This window comes from Myotis nattereri (assembly GCF_964212035.1).
Source record: "Myotis nattereri genome assembly, chromosome: 2".
In the NCBI taxonomy this organism is placed as follows: Eukaryota; Metazoa; Chordata; class Mammalia; order Chiroptera; family Vespertilionidae; genus Myotis; species Myotis nattereri.
In genome coordinates, this window is record NC_138076.1 from 12575327 (window position 1) to 12596488 (window position 21162).

The 21162-nt window shown below is 44.4% G+C and overlaps 1 protein-coding gene across 1 annotated transcript in view; it reads left to right on the plus strand.

The window, feature by feature from the left end:
* Positions 1 to 11311: 11311 nt before the first annotated feature.
* Positions 11312 to 21162, plus strand: part of MTMR7 (myotubularin related protein 7) — a 79838-nt gene continuing 69987 nt past the window's right edge. The window contains exon 1 of the mRNA XM_081084732.1: positions 11312 to 11475. Within this exon, the coding sequence (XP_080940858.1) occupies positions 11452 to 11475 (24 nt within the window). The 5' untranslated portion in view covers positions 11312 to 11451. The remainder of the gene's footprint in view (positions 11476 to 21162) is intronic.

Consider the following 21162-nt stretch of genomic DNA (forward strand, 5'->3'; position numbering starts at 1 on the left):
CTGAGGACTTTTGGGTTGTCTGAAAGAGGATAGGATAAGATTATGGTCAGGATTCTACAGAGAAACCAAACCAATAATATATATATATAGCCAGGGGCCGTCACATCCAAAACAACCGAACGATCGAACAGACTGAGTGGGCCAACAAGGCCAGCAGTGGGGTTAGTGAGGGACGACCAAACGACTGAGCAGCAGTCTGCGTGGGGAGACCAGGTCGGTGGGGGGCGGGAAGTTAGGGGCAACTAGGCCAGCAGAGGGTGCCAATTAGAGGTGACCAGGTTGGCAGAGGGGGGCAGTTGGGGGTGACCAGGCCTGCAGGAGGGGCAGTAAGGGGTGACCAGGCTGGTGTGGGGGAGGGGGGTGCAGTTAGGGGCAACCAGGTTGACCTGCACTGACCACCAGGGGGCAGATGCTCCAACTGGTAGGTTAGCTTGCTGCTGGGGTCCTGCCCATCGGGACTGAGTGAGATGGGCCGGACACACCCTGGAGCCCTCCATGGTCCCTCCCCATCCTGATCATGCACCAGTCGGGTCCTTCAGCCTGGCCTGTGCCCTCTTGCAATCGGGGACCCCTCAGGGGATGTCGGAGAGCCAGTTTCAGCCTGATCCCACAGGCCACTCCCCTTGGGAGGGCACCAGATGCAGGGCTCATGGCTGGTGAGCACTGCTGCAGCAGCACGAGCCTCTCCCAATCAGGACTGATTGGGCGAGAGCCTGCTGCAGGCACGGTGGGGCCGGGATGAGCAGGAGCGGCAGGTAGGAGCTGCAGGCGCTGCGGTGTTAGACTGCGGGTTTCAGCCCGATCCCTGCAGGCCACCCAGAGGGATCTCACCCGTGCACAAATTCATGCACCAGGCCTCTAGTGTGTGTGTGTGTGTGTGTGTGTGTGTGTGTGTGTGTGTGATTATAAGATATATATTTCCATAATATTTTTACCCTATATATTCTATTATCATGTATCCTATTAGGATATCCTATATATGTTCTACATATCTGTCCTATATATCTACATATCCATCTACTCTTTTTTAAGAAAATATATTTTTATTAATGTTTAGAGAGCGAGGAAGGGAGAGGGAGAGAAAAACATCTATGTGAGAGGGAAACATCAGTTGGCTGCCTCCTGCATGCCCCCTACTGGGGAATCTGGCCCGAAACCCCGGCCTGTGCCCTGATGAGGAATCCAACCAACACCCTCGTGGTGCACAGGGTGATACCCAACCCGCTGAGCCACAATGGCCAGGGCACTGTCTGCTCTTTTGATAAAGATCTAGGCTGAGGATTTTAAGGAGTTGGCTTCTGCTGTTGCAGGGCTGGCAAATCTAAAACCTGCAGGGCAGGCTGGCTGGCTGTAAGTTCCAGCAGAAGCTGATGCTGCAGTCTTGAGTCCAAAGATCGTCTGGAGGCAGATTCCTTCCTTCAGGGACCTCAGTCTTTCCTCTTAAGGCCTTCCATTGCTTGGACAGGGCCCACCCACCTCATGGAGGGCAATCTGCTTTACTCAAAGTCTACTGATTTAAATGTTAATCAGATCTAAAAAATAATAATAATACTTCACAGTGACATCTAGACTAGTGCGATACCCAACACCTGGGCAGCTTAGCCTAGTCAAGCTGACACATGAAGTTAACTACCAAAATAAGGGGTTTTTTTTCTTTAGAGACGAGGAGAGTGGAAAGCATGACTGACAAACGGATTGCTCCGTGTCTGGTTAATCAGACAGGTTTGAGCCCCAGTGGAAAGATGGGTGAGCCCCAAACGCTAGGAGCTTCGTGAGAAGTTCTGTGGGCCCACGGCTCCCACAGAGCTGGTGTGTGGACAGCTCAGAAATATGTGAGCCAGACGAGGGCAGACAGACATCCCCCCGCTGCAGTGGGAAACCCAGCACGGCTCTGGCCCTTCGAAATGGTCAGCCTGGACGAGCCAGGAAACCACGCTAACATCCAGTCAGGAGAAATGCTGTGTTTTCACTTCTGCCTATTTTGAGCTAGAAAAGAAATGAAATGGAGGAGGAGCTGGGGCCAGGAGAAGGGTATGTGAGGGCGTCCAGGGGACAGGCCCTGGACTAATGGCTTTGAATTCACTACTTTTGATTTAAGTCTATCAAGTGTGTATTCAATTGTGAGGGAAAAGAAAAAAAAACAACAACCCAAAATGCTAGCACTAGATTGTTGAAGATCATGACTGGGACTGGGGCACGGAAAAGTCTTTAAGGATTGGGATTGATCACTGAAAACACTCCAGAGACCTGAAGGCTCGGGGAGGTTCCCAGAGCCACGGCAGAGATATGCTCATAGCAGCTTCTCTGCCCAAAGCACAAAGGGGTCAGGTGTTCGATTTTCACTCGATGAATATGTCAGTACAGTCACTGAGCACTGCCACAGTCTCCTGCTCAATCCCAAGCAAACTTCCTCTCTTACCGTTAAAACAAGCTGCTTTTGTGTCATGAGAATGCCACTGCAAGTGACCTGAGCAAAACAGAATTGAGATAAAAAAATTACTTTCAAAAATCTCTGTCTCTACGTATTTGCCCTATTTTTTTTTTGGCGTTTATTGCATGCATTATGTATCTGGCAAAGAGACAAGTAATATCTCTTTGTACCACACTTAGGGATTTTGTAATATTTTTGAATTTTCTCGCAATGGGAGCTCTATTGTCTATTCTACTGTGAGTCTATTGTCCTACTTTGGTTTTCAGGGATCCTGGGCATACAAAGGTGGGTCACGGAATAGAAGGTCTTTGTTTAGTCAGCCTCTACCCTCCCTCCTCTCTTTGTTCTCTACTTCCAAACTTTTAGTTTAGATAATGCTATCAAAAGCTGCACCAGGATACCACCAGTTAAAATAGAATGCAATCAGTTTTTCTCAGTTATCAGAAAAAGTTAACAGAATTATCTCTATTTAGCTTTTGTTTTGCCTCCTAGAAATTTTCTTAAAATCGTTTGTGTTTGCCGTTCCCAGTTGAAAACGAATGAACAAATTGCTACAAAAATATTAGCATAAAATTCAGGGGCAGCTTATATAACGGATCTCCCGTCAACACATTATTGTGGTTGAGATATATTCTATGTATGACTGCAAAAATAGTCACATAAAGAATTATATTTGGTAATTCTATATCTTGGTAGAATATTGTTTCATAGTCTGCAAAGACCATGGAATCTGAAGATCTTTCTGACTACCAGGTGCTCTTTAACCGGGCATCCTAAAGAAGAAAGAGTTGAGATACTGGTCTTCTAGAGAAGCCACCCACCTCTGTTGGCATCCCTATCACTTTAGGCTGCCCTGGCCACACTGCCTTCTGCTTGAAAGGTGGGGGTAGGAGGTCTGTTCCTAAAAAGGCGAAGTCAAAAAAGACCCCATGACTTTGATGTAGACAGAAATAGTAGACAAAATGGCACTAATGGCATAACTTTGATATAGCATAAGCAGTAGCACAATTTAAAAAAATATATTTTTATTGCTTTCAGAGAGGAAGGGAGAGGGAGAAAGAGATAGAAACACCAATGATGAGAGAGAATCACTGATTGGCTGCCTCCTGGAGTTGAGGGAGCAACCGGGGCATGTGTTCTGACTGGGAATCAAATCATGACTTCCTGGTCTGGTATTTGTGTAGCACAAATAGTACTATAGTTTGCAAGGCTTTCTGAGGAATGGCCCAGAAATTTAGTCATCATTTGTGAAACCCGAGCACTAAACAACCTGCTGACAACATAATTTTTAGACTAAAATTCCTTCATAAATGTGTGATTATCCATGGAGATTCCTTGGAAAATGGTAGAATGATCAGAAACAAAACACCGAAAATAAACTTGATTTGTTCTGCCTGCAAATAATGGGATTGCTATTATGGACTGTGTTCAAGCTCTCTGAGTGGGTCTTTGCAGTGAGTGACAAGCCAGCCAAGAGTGACTGCCAAATGTCAATGCAAACACAGGTGGTTCTCGACAAGTTAGATCCAGATCAGGTCCTTGTTCGCTCCCCATTTTGAACAAATCTTGTTCACTGCTTTTGTTTACAAAAATAGATTCTCTGCCAAAGAAAAGAAGGAAGAATTTTCTTGCAGAGCCAGCATTCAAAATTACTCATTATCTCCACATGAAACCCTAATGTAACCCAAATACAACTCTTAACTTCTGTTTACTAGAAATCTCAAATTGTCCTGGCTACGAGATCTGTGATCTTGTTCATTTTGCCAATATTTAGCATCTATGTATAAATAAAGAGGAGGGGGATTAAGGTAATGTTTTATCAATTATATGCATTCTATTTTCTCATTCTATTACCCAAATGCTGAAGATACATTTTACTAAAAGTTAAAGATAATTAATTTTTGTAGATTGTTGGCTTTAAAGCACCACAGTACATTCCTCCAAACCGACTGAACTTCACAGAAAAGTCTTTGGGATTAAAAAAATTTTGTTTTGTTTTTTCTTAAAGAAACAGCCCTGCCAAGATCCTGACAACTCAAGAGAGAGTGCCCTCCTCTTATCTTTTTCCAGCTATTGTTATACATTTGGAATACTTGTTTTTATGGTTTCCTCCTGGAAAGTAAGCCTGATTTTATCCTTGAAAAGAATTACTTTTCAGAAATATTATTTTTGAATTGAAATTTTAGAAAGTACACACTTTGAATGTCTCTCAACTAGTCAATATACAATAAATGTTTTGCTTTAAAAAAAAAAATTTATCCTCCACAAATGTGCCTGCTTTGTTTGATGCATGACACTATGTCATGATTATAGATTATGGCTTGTTTTTATTTAAAAGACCTTTTAAAATACACATTCTTTATAATTGTTAAAATATGCAACACAAATATTTGTAAAAAATTTAAAAATCTTAAAGTGACAATTTCCCACAAACGCACCACCCAGATGAAGTTGTTATATCAGTATATTCCTTTCTTCTATTTTCTGTCTCTTTACATTCATGTATATACAGAGGTGCACACACTCATATTGAACACAATTTAGATGGTATTGTATATAGTTATGTATCTGGCTTTTTGGCTTAAAAATTTGTGTGAGAACTACTGAACTATCATCTAAAATGATTAAAATGGCAAATTTTATGTTATGTTTATTTTACCGCAATTACATTTTTTTAAAATATATTTTTATTGATTTCAGAGAGGAAGGGAGAGGGAGAGAGAGCTAGAAACATCAATGATGAGAGAGAATCACTGATGGGTTGCCTCCTGCACGCCCCCTGCTAGGGATCAAGCCTGCAACCTGGGCATGTGCATTTGACCGGAATCAAACTGGGGACCTTTTAGTCCACAGGCCAACGCTCTACTCACTGAGCCAAATCGGCTAGGGCCACAATTAAATAAAATAAAACAACTTTTAAAGAAATGAGCACATAGGTGGTGTTTGGCTAGTGGTGGGCCATGCCAGTAACCAGTTTTGCTTCTTCAGTGGCAGCTTGCTGGAGGCTCCATACCGCATCCCTGTCTGCTGCAGGAACCTGGGCGTATTCGGATCTGCTGGGGTCAAAAGGTCACTGTAGCTAATCTGTTTCACTACAACGCAGACCAGATGGAGAGCCTTTTCTTGCTTAGACTCACTCGGAGCTGGTAGCCCTGTGGCTAGCTTAGTAATAGGTTAAAGCACCAAGTGTTGGAGTGCAAAGAAAGAAACTTGCCTTTCAAGTTTGAGACGCCACTTCAACAGGTCCCAGACTACCGCGGACCCCTGCCAACGTCACCGCAATGGCAGGACCCTGAGTTTTCCCAGCATGCATCTCCCACCCTATGCTGTGTGTGCCTTAGTTGGGCATCTCGGGCACCTGCTGCGTTCTGCTAATCAGATCCAATCGGCACGATGTTGTCAGTGTAGTGGCCCAGCCTGGGACTGTGGTCTGATCAAGGCCCCAGTGGACAAGTTGTGACGGTGATGCATAAAATTACACTTCCAGATGAAAATAAACTGCCTGTGATGATCTCTGCTTGTTGGAATGAACAGACAAGAGTTATTTTGGAAGAATGCCATCTGGAGGGAATGTCGAAGCAAATTTTGAAATGAGCCTCAAAGGATTTGATAGATGGGAATGGTGTGAGCAAAGACAGAGATGAGCAAATGCAGGCTATAGAAAGTGATTGGTTGACTAATTGATACATTTAACAAGTATTTATTGAGCACCAAGGAAGTGCCAGTCACTTACTTTGCCGAGTTTGTGAAAGAGAGTGGTAGGAGGTGGCCGGTCCGTAAAGGACAGAATAAGGAAATGGTACTTCATTCCGAAGGCAACTGGAAAGCACAGAAGGTTTTCAGGCTGGGGAGTGATATGAGCAGAGGTGCTCTTTATGGAGATTACTCTGGCCGCGGAGGCTAACATTCCAGCCAGGAGGAAGCACTGAGGACCTGAGCTCGAGCGATGACCGTGAGGAAGGAAGAGGAAGGGCCAGGTGAACAAATATGGAGGAGTCAGAGACAAACGCCAAGGTTTTGAGACTGAGTGACTAAGACCCACAAAAAATGATGAAGCCAAGAGGAGCATTCAGTATTAGGCAGAAGGTAACAACCATAATAGCGGGTATGATTGGACGGAAGCACTCTGAGGGCAGGGGCTGGGATTGCTTTGGTTCACACATTTATGCCCAGCGCTTGGCACAAGCTGAATACTCAATAACGATTTGTCACAACACATGTCAAATGCTCGATCTGACCGAATTTTCACATCCACCCAAAAACGATGGTGTAATTATCTCCCATCTGCTATCAATTCTATTTTTTAACTACCTCAGGCATATATAAAAATATAGGGAACAATATAACGAACACTCCTATTAGAAATACCTACTTTTCAGCTCGAGAAGCTAAGCAATCCAGATGTTGTCATTATCTCCACTTTACAGGTGAGAAACCTGAGGCTGAGAGTGGTTTAGGTCGCATGGTCAAGGTCACACAGCTAACCCATGCAAGAGCTGCGATGTGAATGCAGGCCTGTCTGCCTGTAGAGCCCATGTTCTCAACTAGCTGTGTGTGTGCGCGCGCGTGTACATGTGCGTGTGTGTGTGCACGTGTGTGTGTGTGTGTGTGTGTGTGTGTGACATCGATGGGACATCCAGGTGGAGGTACTCAGCAGGTAGACAAAAATAAACTATGTGAGACAGAGAGAGAATTCAGGACTAGAAATACCAATGTGGGAATTATGTGCATAAAATGATGGCTGAAGGGATGGCAGCCAAAAGGCAATACACATAATAAGTAGTCTGAGGACAGAGACTTGGGCTTGAGCGACATGCCTTCTCAGAGGGTGAGCAAAATATAAGAGGCTGTTTGAAACCGTGCCTGTTCCCAGAGTAAGTGCTCTATTTTTGCCGGCCTAGAGCTTCCCTCTCGGTTCCTAGAATAAGGACAGAGCTGCCTCCTGCCCAGGGAGTTCCTGCTCGGCGTATCTGGCATAGGGCTAGGCCAAAGACAACATCAATATTTCGCATCATCGAGCTTACCAAAGTCCTGAAGGTGAGGATGCTCCTTTTTCTCCAGGTGGAATCCCAAGTGCAGCTCTCACCGTACATCCTGGGCATCGACTATGCTGCCAGCCGAGACGGGGCTTGGTCAGAGATCGTGCCCTCCACCACACGGAACATGGGCCCGTGAGGCTTATTAGTGCTGAACAGGGTTTTACTGAGTTTGTAATCATTAGCAATACTACCCACTGAGGAAGCTTTTCTTGGCCAGGCCAGAAGTTTTAGTTGCCTTGGGAGAGGTGTAAGTATTCCGAAAAAGTCTTGCTAGTGTTTTGGCAAGTATCCAAATCTCCTCTGGCCACGAAGATCACAGGGTTTTGGGAAAGTTCCCAGTAAGTATCAAGTTTTTATTTAAAAATTGCTATAGCGATTTATATACAACTCGAATATGTGTGTGATAAACAATTTCCTAAGAAGATGTTTTCCAAAAGAAGTCTGGCAACATAAATAAAGTAGATTAGGACTTGGCAGGTGACATGTGTACTCAGAGCTTTTTGGTGACATTATGAACCCCTTAAAAAGGTCAGAAACACAGAAGTAGAGACTAGATTATTTTGACTCTCTCGGTTACGCCTTCTCTATAAAGTCAGGATAGGCTAGGTGAGGTACAAAACTTAACCTTGAAATCTCAGTGACTTTCATGCAACAAACACCGCAAAGGGTGTTCTTTTCACTCTAAGGATTCTGCTATAACTCTTTAGAGTCGCTCCCTTCCCAGGAACGACTCAGGGAAACAGTTTATTTCTCTCTTCATTCATTTTGACCTAATGCTGAACCGTTTGGGGCCACAGTCATGTCATGTATTGAGAGTGGATTTATCATCATTATTCTCTTTATAACCTCAGTAGATGTCCTCCACATAGCAAGGCCAGGGAGAAGAAAGCTGAAGGGCCACACACAGATTTTGCAGAACTCTGGCCCCAAAGTAACACATCAATTGTTCCGAACTGGTCACTTGGCACCGCCCAAGAGTAACAGGATTGAAGAGTGTCGTCTCCTGTGTGCCTGTGAAGGACAGCATTAAACGCTGACGTGTAGAGTCATAGCTACTATTTTCACAAAGGCGAAAATCACTGAAACCTCACGCTGATGGAAGAAGGGGGCGCTTATGATATTCCGTGGCGTGGGGAATCCTTTGATGAATGTGCAGTCATTGGTCTTACCCCTACTGGGTAATGTTTCGCTTGATGGTGAAATAATTTTGTTGAAATATACTTATTTTTCCACCCAAGATTCACAAATGCTAAAGAAAAATGGCCATTTTACAACCCACTGGGCAAGGGCTGGTGTAGTGTCAACCTGGGTGTGTATCCATCTGCCAACTATGTGGTGTTAGAGGCAAAGTTTTCTCTCCTTCTCGCTTCTTGGTTCTGAGAGATTTCTGCTGTGTGAAGACTCAAGATGCAACATCCATTCAAATGACTTGTGGTTCACACCAGACATACCACATATCAAACTTCAGGAACTAATGATCTCCAGTCCATCAGTCATTTTCTGAATAGTTAACACAGAAAATGGAGGCAGTAGATTAATCTCCCCGGGGCTTCTTTTGGGATTTCCCTCTGCTGCCCTCTTAGTTAGTTCACATCTCGTTTCCTTGGTGTTATCCTTATCACCGGCATTGAACTTAGTATTCTTCTCCTCTGGGTCTTCCTTCAGTCACCCAGCATCTGCCATTGTATCTTGGGCACGACCATTAGTCACTTAATATCAATGTTTCTTAAACAAATGAATGGCTAGTTTCACTTTTGCCCAGCGTAGGACCAACATAGTCAGACAAGTCAGTGCATCCTAGGTCCTCTCACTTCACTGCTCTCCAGCTCTTGCTGTCTTGTTCAGTCTCTCCTGACGCACTGGGCAGTGGTTTGGAGCAGCAGTGAAACTTGGGGATGTGAGGCAGAAAGTGCAGAATGGCTGTCAGAGGTCCGCACAGTTTGGGATCTAATAACCTGGATGGTGACAGGCTGAGGGACAAGTCCAACAGGGGTCCTGAGAAGACTGTTAGCTCAAAATAAAATGTTTACGTATAGAGACTTCTTTTCCTCTTGTTATTGTATTTCAAGTTTGCTGTACCTTAATTTATCCTAATCATTTGAATGGAATTCTTTACCCATTTTAAGCTAATATTATCACTATGATTTACAAAAGCTGTATTTTGAACTAATCAGGAAATTTTTTTTTCTTTGCATTAAGCTATTTAACTTTTCTGGATTTACATCTTGTCACCTACCAATTCATATTTGGGATACTTAAAAAACACACACACACAAATATATGCTAATATGCAACAGGTCAGAAGTATTTGTATGCAAAAATTACTCACCCAGTAAACTCTTGATTAGTCATGAGTAGAGGGATTGAGAGCCCTGAAAGCACATAATTCCAAGATCAGTAAACCACTCAAATGCTCCCCCCACCCCAACAGATAGAGGGTTCCTAGTCCTGTTGGAATTTTGAGACAGAAGCTACCTTTGAGCTCATCTTCATTATAAATGCAAAGACTGAAGTCAGTGTTGGCTGGGTACTGAAGCCCTGCCCACTCTATTCCAGGTGTTCTTTAGTGAGGGAGAAATTATAGCCCCTGGTCAGTTTTGTCAGATGCAAATAGCAATTGATTGTGCTTCTCCAAATTGCCTCCCAGAGCGGTAGGAGGAGGACACGATTAAAGAAATATGTGAAGGAGATCTGTAAATTTAAAAATAAATGATTAAAGAGACATGTATTCGGAAGGCTGCAATGTACCTACCAGGCATGGGACAAGGGCTTAAAAAGTCCCTACAGTCAAAGAATTTACAATCCAGTTGGAAAGAGAGGTGAGAGCGAGGATAAAATTGGGTATTATCCTAAGGACTATGTAGTTTTATGAAATTTTAGTGATGGTGGAGCAGTGTACAGGCAAGGTTGCAGGAAAAGTGGTGTGTGTGGTGGTGGTGGTGGTGGGGGGGAAGGTCATGGATTCTCTTTGGCTTTTCCCAATGGATTAATCCCAACAATGGCAACAACTACTGTTTAACATAAATGAAAAAAAAAGATAACTTACACCCTAGCTGGTTTGGCTCAGTGGATAGAGTGTCCGCCTGCGGACTGAAGTGTCCCAGGCTCCATTCCAGTCAAGGGCACATGCCGGGGTTGCAGGCTCCATCCCCCGTGTGGGGCGTGCAGGAGGCAGCCGATCAATGATTCTCTCTCATCATTGATGTTTCTATCTCTCTCTCCTTCTCCCTTCCTCTCTGAAATCAATAAAAATACACCTTAAGAAAAACGACAACTTATCATGGATGGTTTTTCTGTTCAGTGAAGATGGCAGACGAGCAGCCAACACTGTGCCAGGGAAGAGCGTCTCTCCTAACAGTGTTGTCGCAAGTTGAGGAGAGATGCTCGGCCTGCTAGGTCACCTCCTCGGGCCCCCACACTGTTGCCGTTATTTCCGCGCTCACTCCCAATGCGATGCGGGCTGCGGGCAGCTGATCTATACAGAGTCCGCCAGGCCGGCTGGACCCCGAGCGTACGGGCAGCCTTTTGGGGCTCTGCCCTGAGGTCCCACTCTCCTGGGACGCCCTGGAAGGAAGCCCCTGGGCCTGTGGAGCAGCTATTCCCCATCTCTCCTCCCAGAGGCCACACCCAAACAAGGCCCCCATTGTGTCTGGGGGAACAGCAGCCCCGCAGCATGACGCTGGCTGCCCCCCTTCCAAGGGAGCGAGTGGCAACCTTGTAAGCCGGAGGCGGGCGGGGCGGGGCGGGGCGGGCGGGCAGGTGGCCGCGGGCAGGTGCCGGGGAGCCGCACGCTCTAGGGCCGCGCGGCCGCCTCGTGCTCCGCCGCCCGCCCCGCGCCGCAGCCGCCGCACCTGGAGGCGGAGCCAGCCCCGCAGCCGCCGCTCCCGCGCGCGGCCCCCTCCCCGCGCCCCTCCCTTTGCTGGGCGCGCGCGGCGGGGCGTGAGCCCGCGGCCTCCCAGGACCTCGCCGACGCGGCCCGCCATGGAGCACATCCGCACGCCCAAGGTTGGTGGCGCGGCGCGGGCGGAGCAGGGCGCGGGCGGAGGATGCTGAGCCGGCGGGAGGCCTGGCTTCCCCGCGGGGCGCGGGCCGAGGCCGCCCCGCATCCCGGGAGGAGGGGCGCCGAGCATCCCCCGGTTCCCTGGGAGCTGCAGCTTTCTCTCGCCGCCTCTCAGGCCTGGCCTGGGCGGGGGCTGCACCCCAACCTCTGGGCGTGGAGGGTGCTCCGTGGACACGGGGGTGGGCGGGAGGGGACCCCGCTTGTCTGTTGAGCAGTGAGGCTGCTGATCTGCTGATAAACGCTCCGTTCGGAAATCTCACTGTTTTGCTGCTGTCTTTTTTATTTTTTTATTTCCTGTTGGCTGCTCTGAGCAGTCGAAAGAGACACGGGCCTCCTAATGGCAGGTGCAGGGCATCTGCTTAGTGCAGGTGGATGGAAGGCATTCGGAAGCTTGTGGAATCTCAGGGTTCAGACCCCCCCCCAACTCGCCCTCCTCCGCGGCATCATCAGGCCCTCGGCCGCAGCGGGCCTTACACAGGGCGGATGATCAATATTCACTGCAGGTTCGATGTTATCGATCCTTTCCTCTTCTTACCCTTTCCAGCCTGTCTCCTTCCCTGGGGAGAAGAGCGTAGCTTGGGGGTTCGTCCACTGGTGTGTTTTGAACACCAGTTTTTGTACCCTGATCATTCCAGCTAAATAACTGCTGTGCCGAACCTTCCTACTCACAGTGTACTAGTAACATAAGTTAGAGTGGAAGCTGATCCGCTCTCATGAAAACTCTCAACTAGTCAAAGAATTTATTTGAAAAGCCTATTGGCTGGCTCTCGTTACTACCACCGCAGCTGCTTTCATTTCCAGCATGATCTCTTGTTCAAGATCTAGGTTCTGGACAGTTAAGTCGAAGCTGGGTCTGAGTGTTCAGAACTTGGGTAGCCCCAGGGATCCCACACATCTCATGGGGGCAAGGGAGCCATTACTTACTGGGCTTTGTAAACCGAGGAAGAAGAGTTCCCTTTTAAATTCTGGAATGGCTCCTAAGTACCCCTTTGTCAAAGCGGCTTTATGATTATCTTGCGTCAGTGGAAGGATCAATCTTTTGGTTTGCTAAAGAATGTCAGTTGCAGCAGTAAATTTCAGTTGTATTTATTTTGCACGTTGGAGTGAAATTGTTGCTTCACAGTCAGGAAGTTGTAAACGTAGAAGAGAGTGCCATCAAACCACAAGGTGGGTGGCTCAGAGCTTTCAGAGTTTAAGTGCTGCTAAATTATTTATCCCAGGATGATGAAATTAACTCATGGGTTCTCTCTGCCCTTGCCAAGGGCATCCTTTCTTTGTCGTTTTCCGATAGAATATGAATTTGGGGAGTAAAGGCCTTCTCTAGTCCGTTTTCAAAATCACCCAGTACAAAGCCAGTGTGTAAACCTGAGCGGCAAGCAATATTCTTCCTTAGTCTTAAAACTGGTTTTCATAAACACCTTCTAAGCAGTGTAGAAATCCCCTTCAATCAGGAAATGCAAAGAAAAGGGAGGAAATGGAAAACTGTCCGAAAGGTCATTGAATTGAAGGTCATTAACTTTTAGGATGATGCAGGTGGAAAAAAACCCCAAAACTCTAGAGGGTGGGTGGATCCGATGCATTTACCCATTCATTTCATCCCACAAGTTATTTGTGAACCTTTCCTGTGCCGGGCTCTGTGTTAGGTCCAAGAGCATGAAGCATCACGGAGTTCCCAGGCTGGAAGAGGAAGCAGTTGTAAACCTGGACAAACCTATGTACAAAGGACAGTGGACAGGGAGGGGAGAATGGAGGGAAGATGAGCTCTACCATAAAGGGCTGAGTCTTAACATGCAAGGAGTCATGGAGGACCAGGTGCAGTGGAGACAGCTGTCATTCATTGTGTGAACATGATGCATTGTAAGCAATCAATTACATCCTCAAAGAAGCTGAGACCCCTGACAGGGATAAAGGCAGAAATGATGACGTGCCTCCTCGAGGCTAAACAGCATCTCTTTGCATTTTACATTTTTAAGTGCAAAATGAATTTCCACGGTCTAAATGAAAAAGAGAACAAGACAACTTGCAGAGTGTTTATTGCAAAATATGTAATTACTGATGGTCATATATTCATCTTTATCACATGCTTCTCTTATACTCTGGGGTGCTGAATAGGTAGCTTGCCTTAAACATCATGATTTCATGTCTTGGGTGGCTTACAAGGAGCTACACAGAGTTGTTTATCACAACTCTGGGCTTGAAGTGAAATTGACCATGTGGGTAGCAGGGGTCTATTGTAAGAGGAAAAGAAATGCATGTACAATGCACAGTTGCTTTCCTGCTATAGTGAAAGTCGTTCGTTTGCTCTTTGTAAATTCTGTGATCTCCTTCACAACCTCTGTGTCTGCTTCAGTGTCGGCAGTTCAGCTTAAGGAGACAGATGCGTGTGAATAATCTGGAGAGCTTTGTGATAGTTCTTGGGTGTGTGTGTTTAACTGAAGGCTCTAACAGAGCATATGCTAAGTAGAGTATTTTTCTCCCAGAATGGTTCCTTTATAGCAGTGATTTTCAACCTTTTTTTAAATCTCATGGCACATATAAACTAATTATAAAATACTACAGGCCCAGTACACCAATTTGTACTGGCTGGCCCGGCCCAATCTGCTGATCTGGGCGGTCGGGAGGAGGAGACAACGGGAGGTTGGGTGGCCGGCTGGCCCACCCCATAGGGACAGATCAGGGCTGGGCCAGTTCGGGGGAGGGGCCATGGGCAATTGGCCAGTGGGCCCTGCCCCCAATTGGGGTGGGTGACCATGGATGGGGCTGGCTGGGGGGAGGGGCTGGGGGCTGATCAGGGTGGGGCAGGCCCATTGGGGGTAGAGCCAGCTGGGAGGAGGGGCTACGGGAAGTTGGCCTGCCCTGCCCCTGATTGGGCCGTTTGCTGGCTGCAGTGGGCATCATAGCAACTGGTCGTTCCAATTGTTCCGGTGTTCCGGTCACTGGCTTTTATATATATATAGGTAGATATTTTGTATTATATATAAAAATAGTTTTGCTGATCTGACAAATAATAGATATAATTTTGACCCATTCACACCCGACAGCTATTGTTGCGTTGACTGTTGTCATTATTTTCTTTGACAATCTAAGGGAAAATTGCTGATCTATAGAATAAATGTTCCGGAGACAAACCAGTTGGCAGTTAGGTTGAAGTGAGGACACCAAACATTGCCTAGACTCATCGCCGTGAACTTCTGGGTTTCTGCTTCACTGTCTGGCTCTCTTTACCACTGGGAGAACTTGCTGATAAGAAAATCCTCTGCTGGGACAATTTGGCTTCAAGTACTACTGAGTTGTTGAAAGTTTTGGGGCTCCTGGAAGTAGCCTGCCACGTTTGTAGGTTTGGCTTGGTGCTGGGTACAATGCTAGTGGGTCCTAGCATCCTGTTAAACAATCTCTACTTTTTGTGCTTTGGACTTCCTGGCAGACATTTTTTCCCAAAGGTGTAAATCTAAGCTGTAAAATGGAATGTGATGACCTATCAAAGCAGATTTTGAAAATATCTTCCCTTCCTTTCCACTCAACCCGCCCCCCCCCCCCCCCAGTCCGAGCCACTATGCTCATAGCCTCCTAATTGGTGCCCTCGTTTCTTCTTTGCTCTTCTCTAACCCCTTCTCCATGGAGGGAGCCTGGGTGATGCTTTCTGGACCCATTACTTTCCTGCTCAAATTCTTGGGTGGCTTCCCTTTGTATCAGGATATAAAGAGAGAATCCCCAGAGTGGCCCGTAAGGCCTTGGATGGATGGACCTCTTTTTACTTCCTCGCCCTCAACCTGTGCGTCTTCTCATTATTCACTACCCACTGATCACCACTGGCCCCGTGGGTTTCCCGAATGTGTCAGGTCTTTCCGGCCTCAGGACTTTTGCGCTGCCCTTTCATCATGGGGACACTCTGGTCTCACTCTTCACCTGGCTAACGCTCTCACCTTTGAGATTAGATATAATTTCCTCTGAGAGGCTCTTGTCCCCATCTATGTCAGATCTGCCTGTTGTAGTCCCTCGCAGATCCCAGTATTTCACCTCCTGCCCCTGGTTACACGTTTTGTATTTACCTGAGTGATGATTTGTTTCATGTCAAGTTCCCCTGCTAATGCAGGAGCCCTATGAGGGTGAGGATCGTATGTTGTTCACCCCTCAACCCAACCCAGTTTCTGGCAGCAAGTAAGCCCACACCAAGTAAATTAACGTTCAAATAATAGAAGGAATGAAAAAGTCTTGATTTCAGCACTTAGGTTTTTAGTGTTTGCTGTAGTAATCCAGGCCTCTTTTACCCATGACTAATGACCGTACTGTGAGTCTTCTAACAAAACTAGTGCTAAGTATTAGAGAATGTCAATATATTATGTACAATATATAATACATCTATATAGTGATATGTATTTTGTGATGATATATAGTTTGAATGAGGTAGAATTCAAATAACATTCGCCATTTCAGTAATTTAAAGTGTACAATTCAGTGCTTTTCAGTCCATTTCCCATGTTGTGCAACTATCGCCACTGTCTAATTTAGAGCATTTTCACCACTCCCCAAAGAAACCCAAGACCTATTTGTAGACCATCCTCATTGCGTCCTCCAGTTCATGACAAGCACTAGTCTACCTTCAGTCTCTGTTAGATTAGCCTAGTCTGGACATTTTATATAAATAAAATAATACAATATTTGGCCTTTTGTGACTTCTTTCATTTTGTATGATCTTGTCTAGGTTTACCCAAGTTGTAGCATGAACTGGTATTTCATTCCTTTATATTGCAGAATCATATTCCATTCTGCGGATATACAATCTTCTGTTCATTCATCACCTGATGGGCACTGAAGTTGTTTGCAGTTTTTTATTGTTATGAACAGTGCTGTTATGAACACTCACATACTTGTTTTTTTGTGTGAACATAAGTTTTCAATTCCCTTGGGTATATCTGTAGAAGTGGAATTACTGGGTCATATAATAGCTCTATGTTTAATTTTTTAGGAAATTGTGATTACATCATGTATATATAGGGTGTCCCCCAATATATATATATACACACACTTTGAATAATTATAAAGGCAGAATTTGTTAAAATACATTTCATTTTCAAAATTGAGCTATAAGCTGTTAAAGTGTGTATATATTTTTTGGGGACAACCTGTATCATACAACTATATAAATCCTTCCTCTTAATATGCATCCAACAATATAGAATGATTTATATAGAATACAGGACCTAGGTACTTTGGAAACACTTGCTTAAAGGCCACGAATACATAGGTTTACATCAAAAGGGAATATAGATTTCTATTGTTATATAGTTAAACAGTTTTTGAGAAAACGCAAAAAGCATGAAGTTATATCACTCCAAATTCGCTTCTAATTTGTAATAACATGCCCTTTTTACAGTCATAGTGTGTTTTTCCTTTATAGAACTTTTGCCCACCATTGCTTTGCATATATGTATTTTATATTCAGAAGTCATCCACCTATTCACTGTTTTAACACTTACATATTATTCATTTGACTATAGTTTGCTTAACCTGTCTCTATGGTAGGGATTTGGGTTTTGTGCCCTTATGAACGTCCCTGGTACAATTTTCTTAATGTACAGTATATTGCTCAGAGTAGAATGACTGACAGTAGGAACAGTCTTATAAGGGTTCTTATTACGTGATATTTTTCAGTACTTTAAAGCCTCTCATATGGCCCAAGGTTTAGTCCCAGAGAGCAGAGGAGTAGGTCTTGGCTTGATACAGAGAAATTCTTTCCCACAATTATATGTGTTTGTATAAGAGAAATGAGTTTGTCTCTTCAAGGACTGGAGGTGTCTAAGCAGGGTCCAGATAACTCATCAGAGAAAACATGGAGGCATCCAGAGGGAGAATGGATCAGAACTATGTTTGACTTTCTTCTGAGCCAAGTGCCCAGCTACCCTGAGATTCATACTTCTGGTACAGGGAACTCACTGTGTCCCTTGGCAGTCCATAATGACCATGGACAGCTCTCACGATTAAGAAGTTTTCCTTATATTTGGTCAAAATCTGTCTCACTTTACTAATTCTGTTTGATGTCTTCTACCATTTAATGAACTTGACCTCCATCACCTCCTTCAAGTATTTCATTTGATGCTGCCATCTCCCTAGCCTTTTCATCCTACCTAAATCGTTAGCTCAGTACCACCTGTTCTGGCACCCACCCAGTGCCTCGGTTTTAAGTCCCTTTACCTATCTGCTTGCTTTACTCAGTGAGTTACAAAAGCATTTGATGACTTTGGGTTTGGTTGCACTGGGGGAGAGTAATGTTTGGTAACTATTTTCCAATTGTATATATCATCGAGTTCCAGCTCAGGAGGTCAGTGAGGTCAGGTCTGCCCTACTATTTCCTTGAATGATAGTATCTTACACTTGTCTTCGTTGAATATTATCTCATTGGATTTTGCTTATTGCTTAATCCCGTACCCTGTTTTTAGATCCTGATACACATCTGCTATTCCTCTCAGTTTGGGACCATTTACTAATGGACTTGCCCTGGATTCCCTCATCTGTGATTTTATCCAGGAAGAAACTAGACAGGCAGATGTGACTTCTTAGTGACGAAAGCCGCTTGCCCCCGTCTCCCAGGATCTTGATCCTGATAACAGATATACTAATTCTTTCAGTTTGATGTCATCTACCACTTAGTGAACTGACCTCCATCACCTCTTCAACAAGCTCATTCAAAGAAACAGAGCAGTCTGCGATGATGACGGAGTGGATGTTCCTGCCAATCAATGGCTTCTTTTTCTAGGTTCTTACAAAATTCCATTAAAGAGCCCATTTTAGAAACTTGCCTAGAATTAATGTCAAACTCACCAACTTATACAAAATGCCATGTCGTCTATTTGAAAATAGGGATCTCATCTGCAGGTTCTCTCTGTGTTGGAGAGAACTCAGTAGAGTCATGAGAAGAGGAGCTTTCTCTGTGTCATTCACCACCATAATGCCATCATACTGTTCTCTCTTCTTTTAACAGTTAATTTTTTTATTATAAAAGTATGTTACTTTTGATTCTATTTGGAATCAACATAGGAACTAACCACTGTTAATAGTTTACTATATTTTATTCTCTCATTATTTTCATTGCATGAATACTCAAACTTCTTATTTGTTGGCTTAGAAACTTAGGGTCACCCCATTCAATTTTGGAGTAGCTACTTTTAACCTACTCTAATGTAATCTTTGAAAACATGCTTTTAGAAGGATATGTGATTTTTTTAAAAATCCTATGGAAATGTCATTACCAAATTAACCATTTTCACAGAAGGCTATTATAACAATGTTATGATGAACATCTTCTTTATTAATTATTAATCTGCATATGTGATTACTCCCTTAGGATAGATCCTATAATGGAATAACTGTGTCACAGAGATGAACAATTTCATGATTGATCTTTGTTGCCAAATGATTTTTTTTAAAGTTTTACCAGTTTTCAGAAACATGGTATAGTGTCTTTCTCACTGTGCCATTGCTTTATTATTTTTTAAAAAAATTTGCTAATATAAGGTGGGAAATAACATCTTGTTATTTCATTGTATTTTTTTTTATTACTAGTGAGGTTGATGTGTTTTCAAAAATAGTTTTTTGACCATCCTGTTGTTTTTCTGAATTATCTCTTTATATCTTTTTCCATTTTAATAAATGGTAATTTGTGTGCCTCAATGGATGAAAGTAGCATGGTAGCATTTGTGCCACCATCCAAGCTTTCAAAAGTGATCCAATGAAGGGATTCTACACCTAGAGACATTGGTGAAGAAAGAAAAAGGCATACATCTGTAACCTCCTGTATGTGTCCACTTGATTTACTTACTAGTAAGTGTCAGCGTTTCCCATTGAACAACTGATTTGGTTTGGTCATCACTTCTGTCACATCTCCACAGGCAAAACTGTGTCCGGAGTGCTTGTTTGCATAGTACAGATGGGCATATATTTTCTCATCCCGATTTTTTATTCGTTTTTCCATTCTGAACAGGACAAGCTGTGAAGTATGCATGAAATTAATAAACCTCTTGACAAAACACTCAGGATTCCGTAACTTTGTCCCAAGTGGTGGTTTAGTTTAGCATTCTTATATTACACGCAGCGGGAGTCCAAAAGCTCATTTTGTCCCCTATTTCTTAGGCCAGGAACAGTTAAAACTATTTTTTTCCTAGTGCCCTTTCCCCTGGTGGACAGCTAGTTGAAGCCTTTGGGAGTAGAAGTACTTCCCAGGACATAAGCCCAACCGTTCCTCCCACAGCCATTTAAACTGGTTTAAAAATAACCCCCACTTAAAATTTCGTGGCAGGCTGTGACAACTTTATAAAAATTGTATGTTTACTTTTCTCCTCTTTTTCATTTATTAAAAACGTTGTTTATCAGAGATTCCCAGAGAAATAAATTTATTGCCAAGCTATTATAGAAAGTTGCATTCCTTAGGGCCCACAGCAAAGCACAAGGTATTGGGAATGCTGCAGGTACATCTACTTGCACACTGGGGGAAACTGTTCAGTCAGTCTGGTAGTGAAGGTGTAAGAAAGGAATCCTGTCTTCTCGAGCTACGTGCGTAGGTTCAAAGACACCATTCATGCAGTTATTCATTCACTTGTACTTTCAACAGATGTTCCTTGAGTGCTTCTGATATGCCAGGCACTGTTGTAGGCCCTGAAGAGCCAATGGTGAACAAAAACAACAGGGTTTCTGGTTTCATGGAACTTACATGGTAGAAAAGAATTAAATAACAAACAAATAATACTACAATTGTTTAGAACACTATATATATTTTTTTCACTGTAAGCCACGACCTTAGAAAAGCCCCCATTTTTAGAAGGTGTCCTTGCCAGATCCTGCTACCCTTCCCCTGTCAACCTTGCCCTTGCCTCCTACCTTATGCAGAGAGAAAGCCGAAGTCCGAACATTGTCCTGGAAGACTCTACAGGTCATTGTGGCTCCCTGTGGCACCTCAGCTTCTGTTCTATGCCCCTCACAGACTCTCATCAGGCATCCCACCTCCTTCTCCAGCTGTGGGCAAACTACGGCCCGCGGGCCGGATCCGGCCCGTTTGAAATGAATAAAATTATTGAAAAAAAAAAAAAGACCGTACCCTTTTATGTAATGATGTTTACTTTGAATTTATATTAGTTCACACAAACACTCCATCCATGCTTTTGTTCCGGCCTTCCGGTCCAGTTTAAGAACCCATTGTGGCCCTCGAGTCAAAAAGTTTGCCCACCCCTGCTCTAGACCCTTGAACTTGTCAAAGCAGACCTGGCCCAGGACCTTCCATGTGTTGCACCCTTTACCGCAAACACTCCACTCCCAGAGTTCCTCGTGGCTGACTCTCTTCTCTATGAAAAGACCCAGTCATTGTGTTAGAGAGGACTTTCCTGGGCATGTTAATGCCCCTCCACCTCCAACTGCTTTTCCTACTTTCATTTCCTTCCTAGCACCTTCTGGCATGTGTGTGTGTGTGTGTGTGTTTGTAAACTTGTGTATTTGGTGCCTGTTCCCCTGCCCAGCGATCCCCAGGCGGAGCACGTGTGAGCAGTGACATTGCCTTGTCCGCAGCTGTACCTCCAGCATCCAGAGCACTCTGGGCCTGGCCCCAAGGAGAGATGCACAATGAATCTTCCTTGAGCCGAATGAAC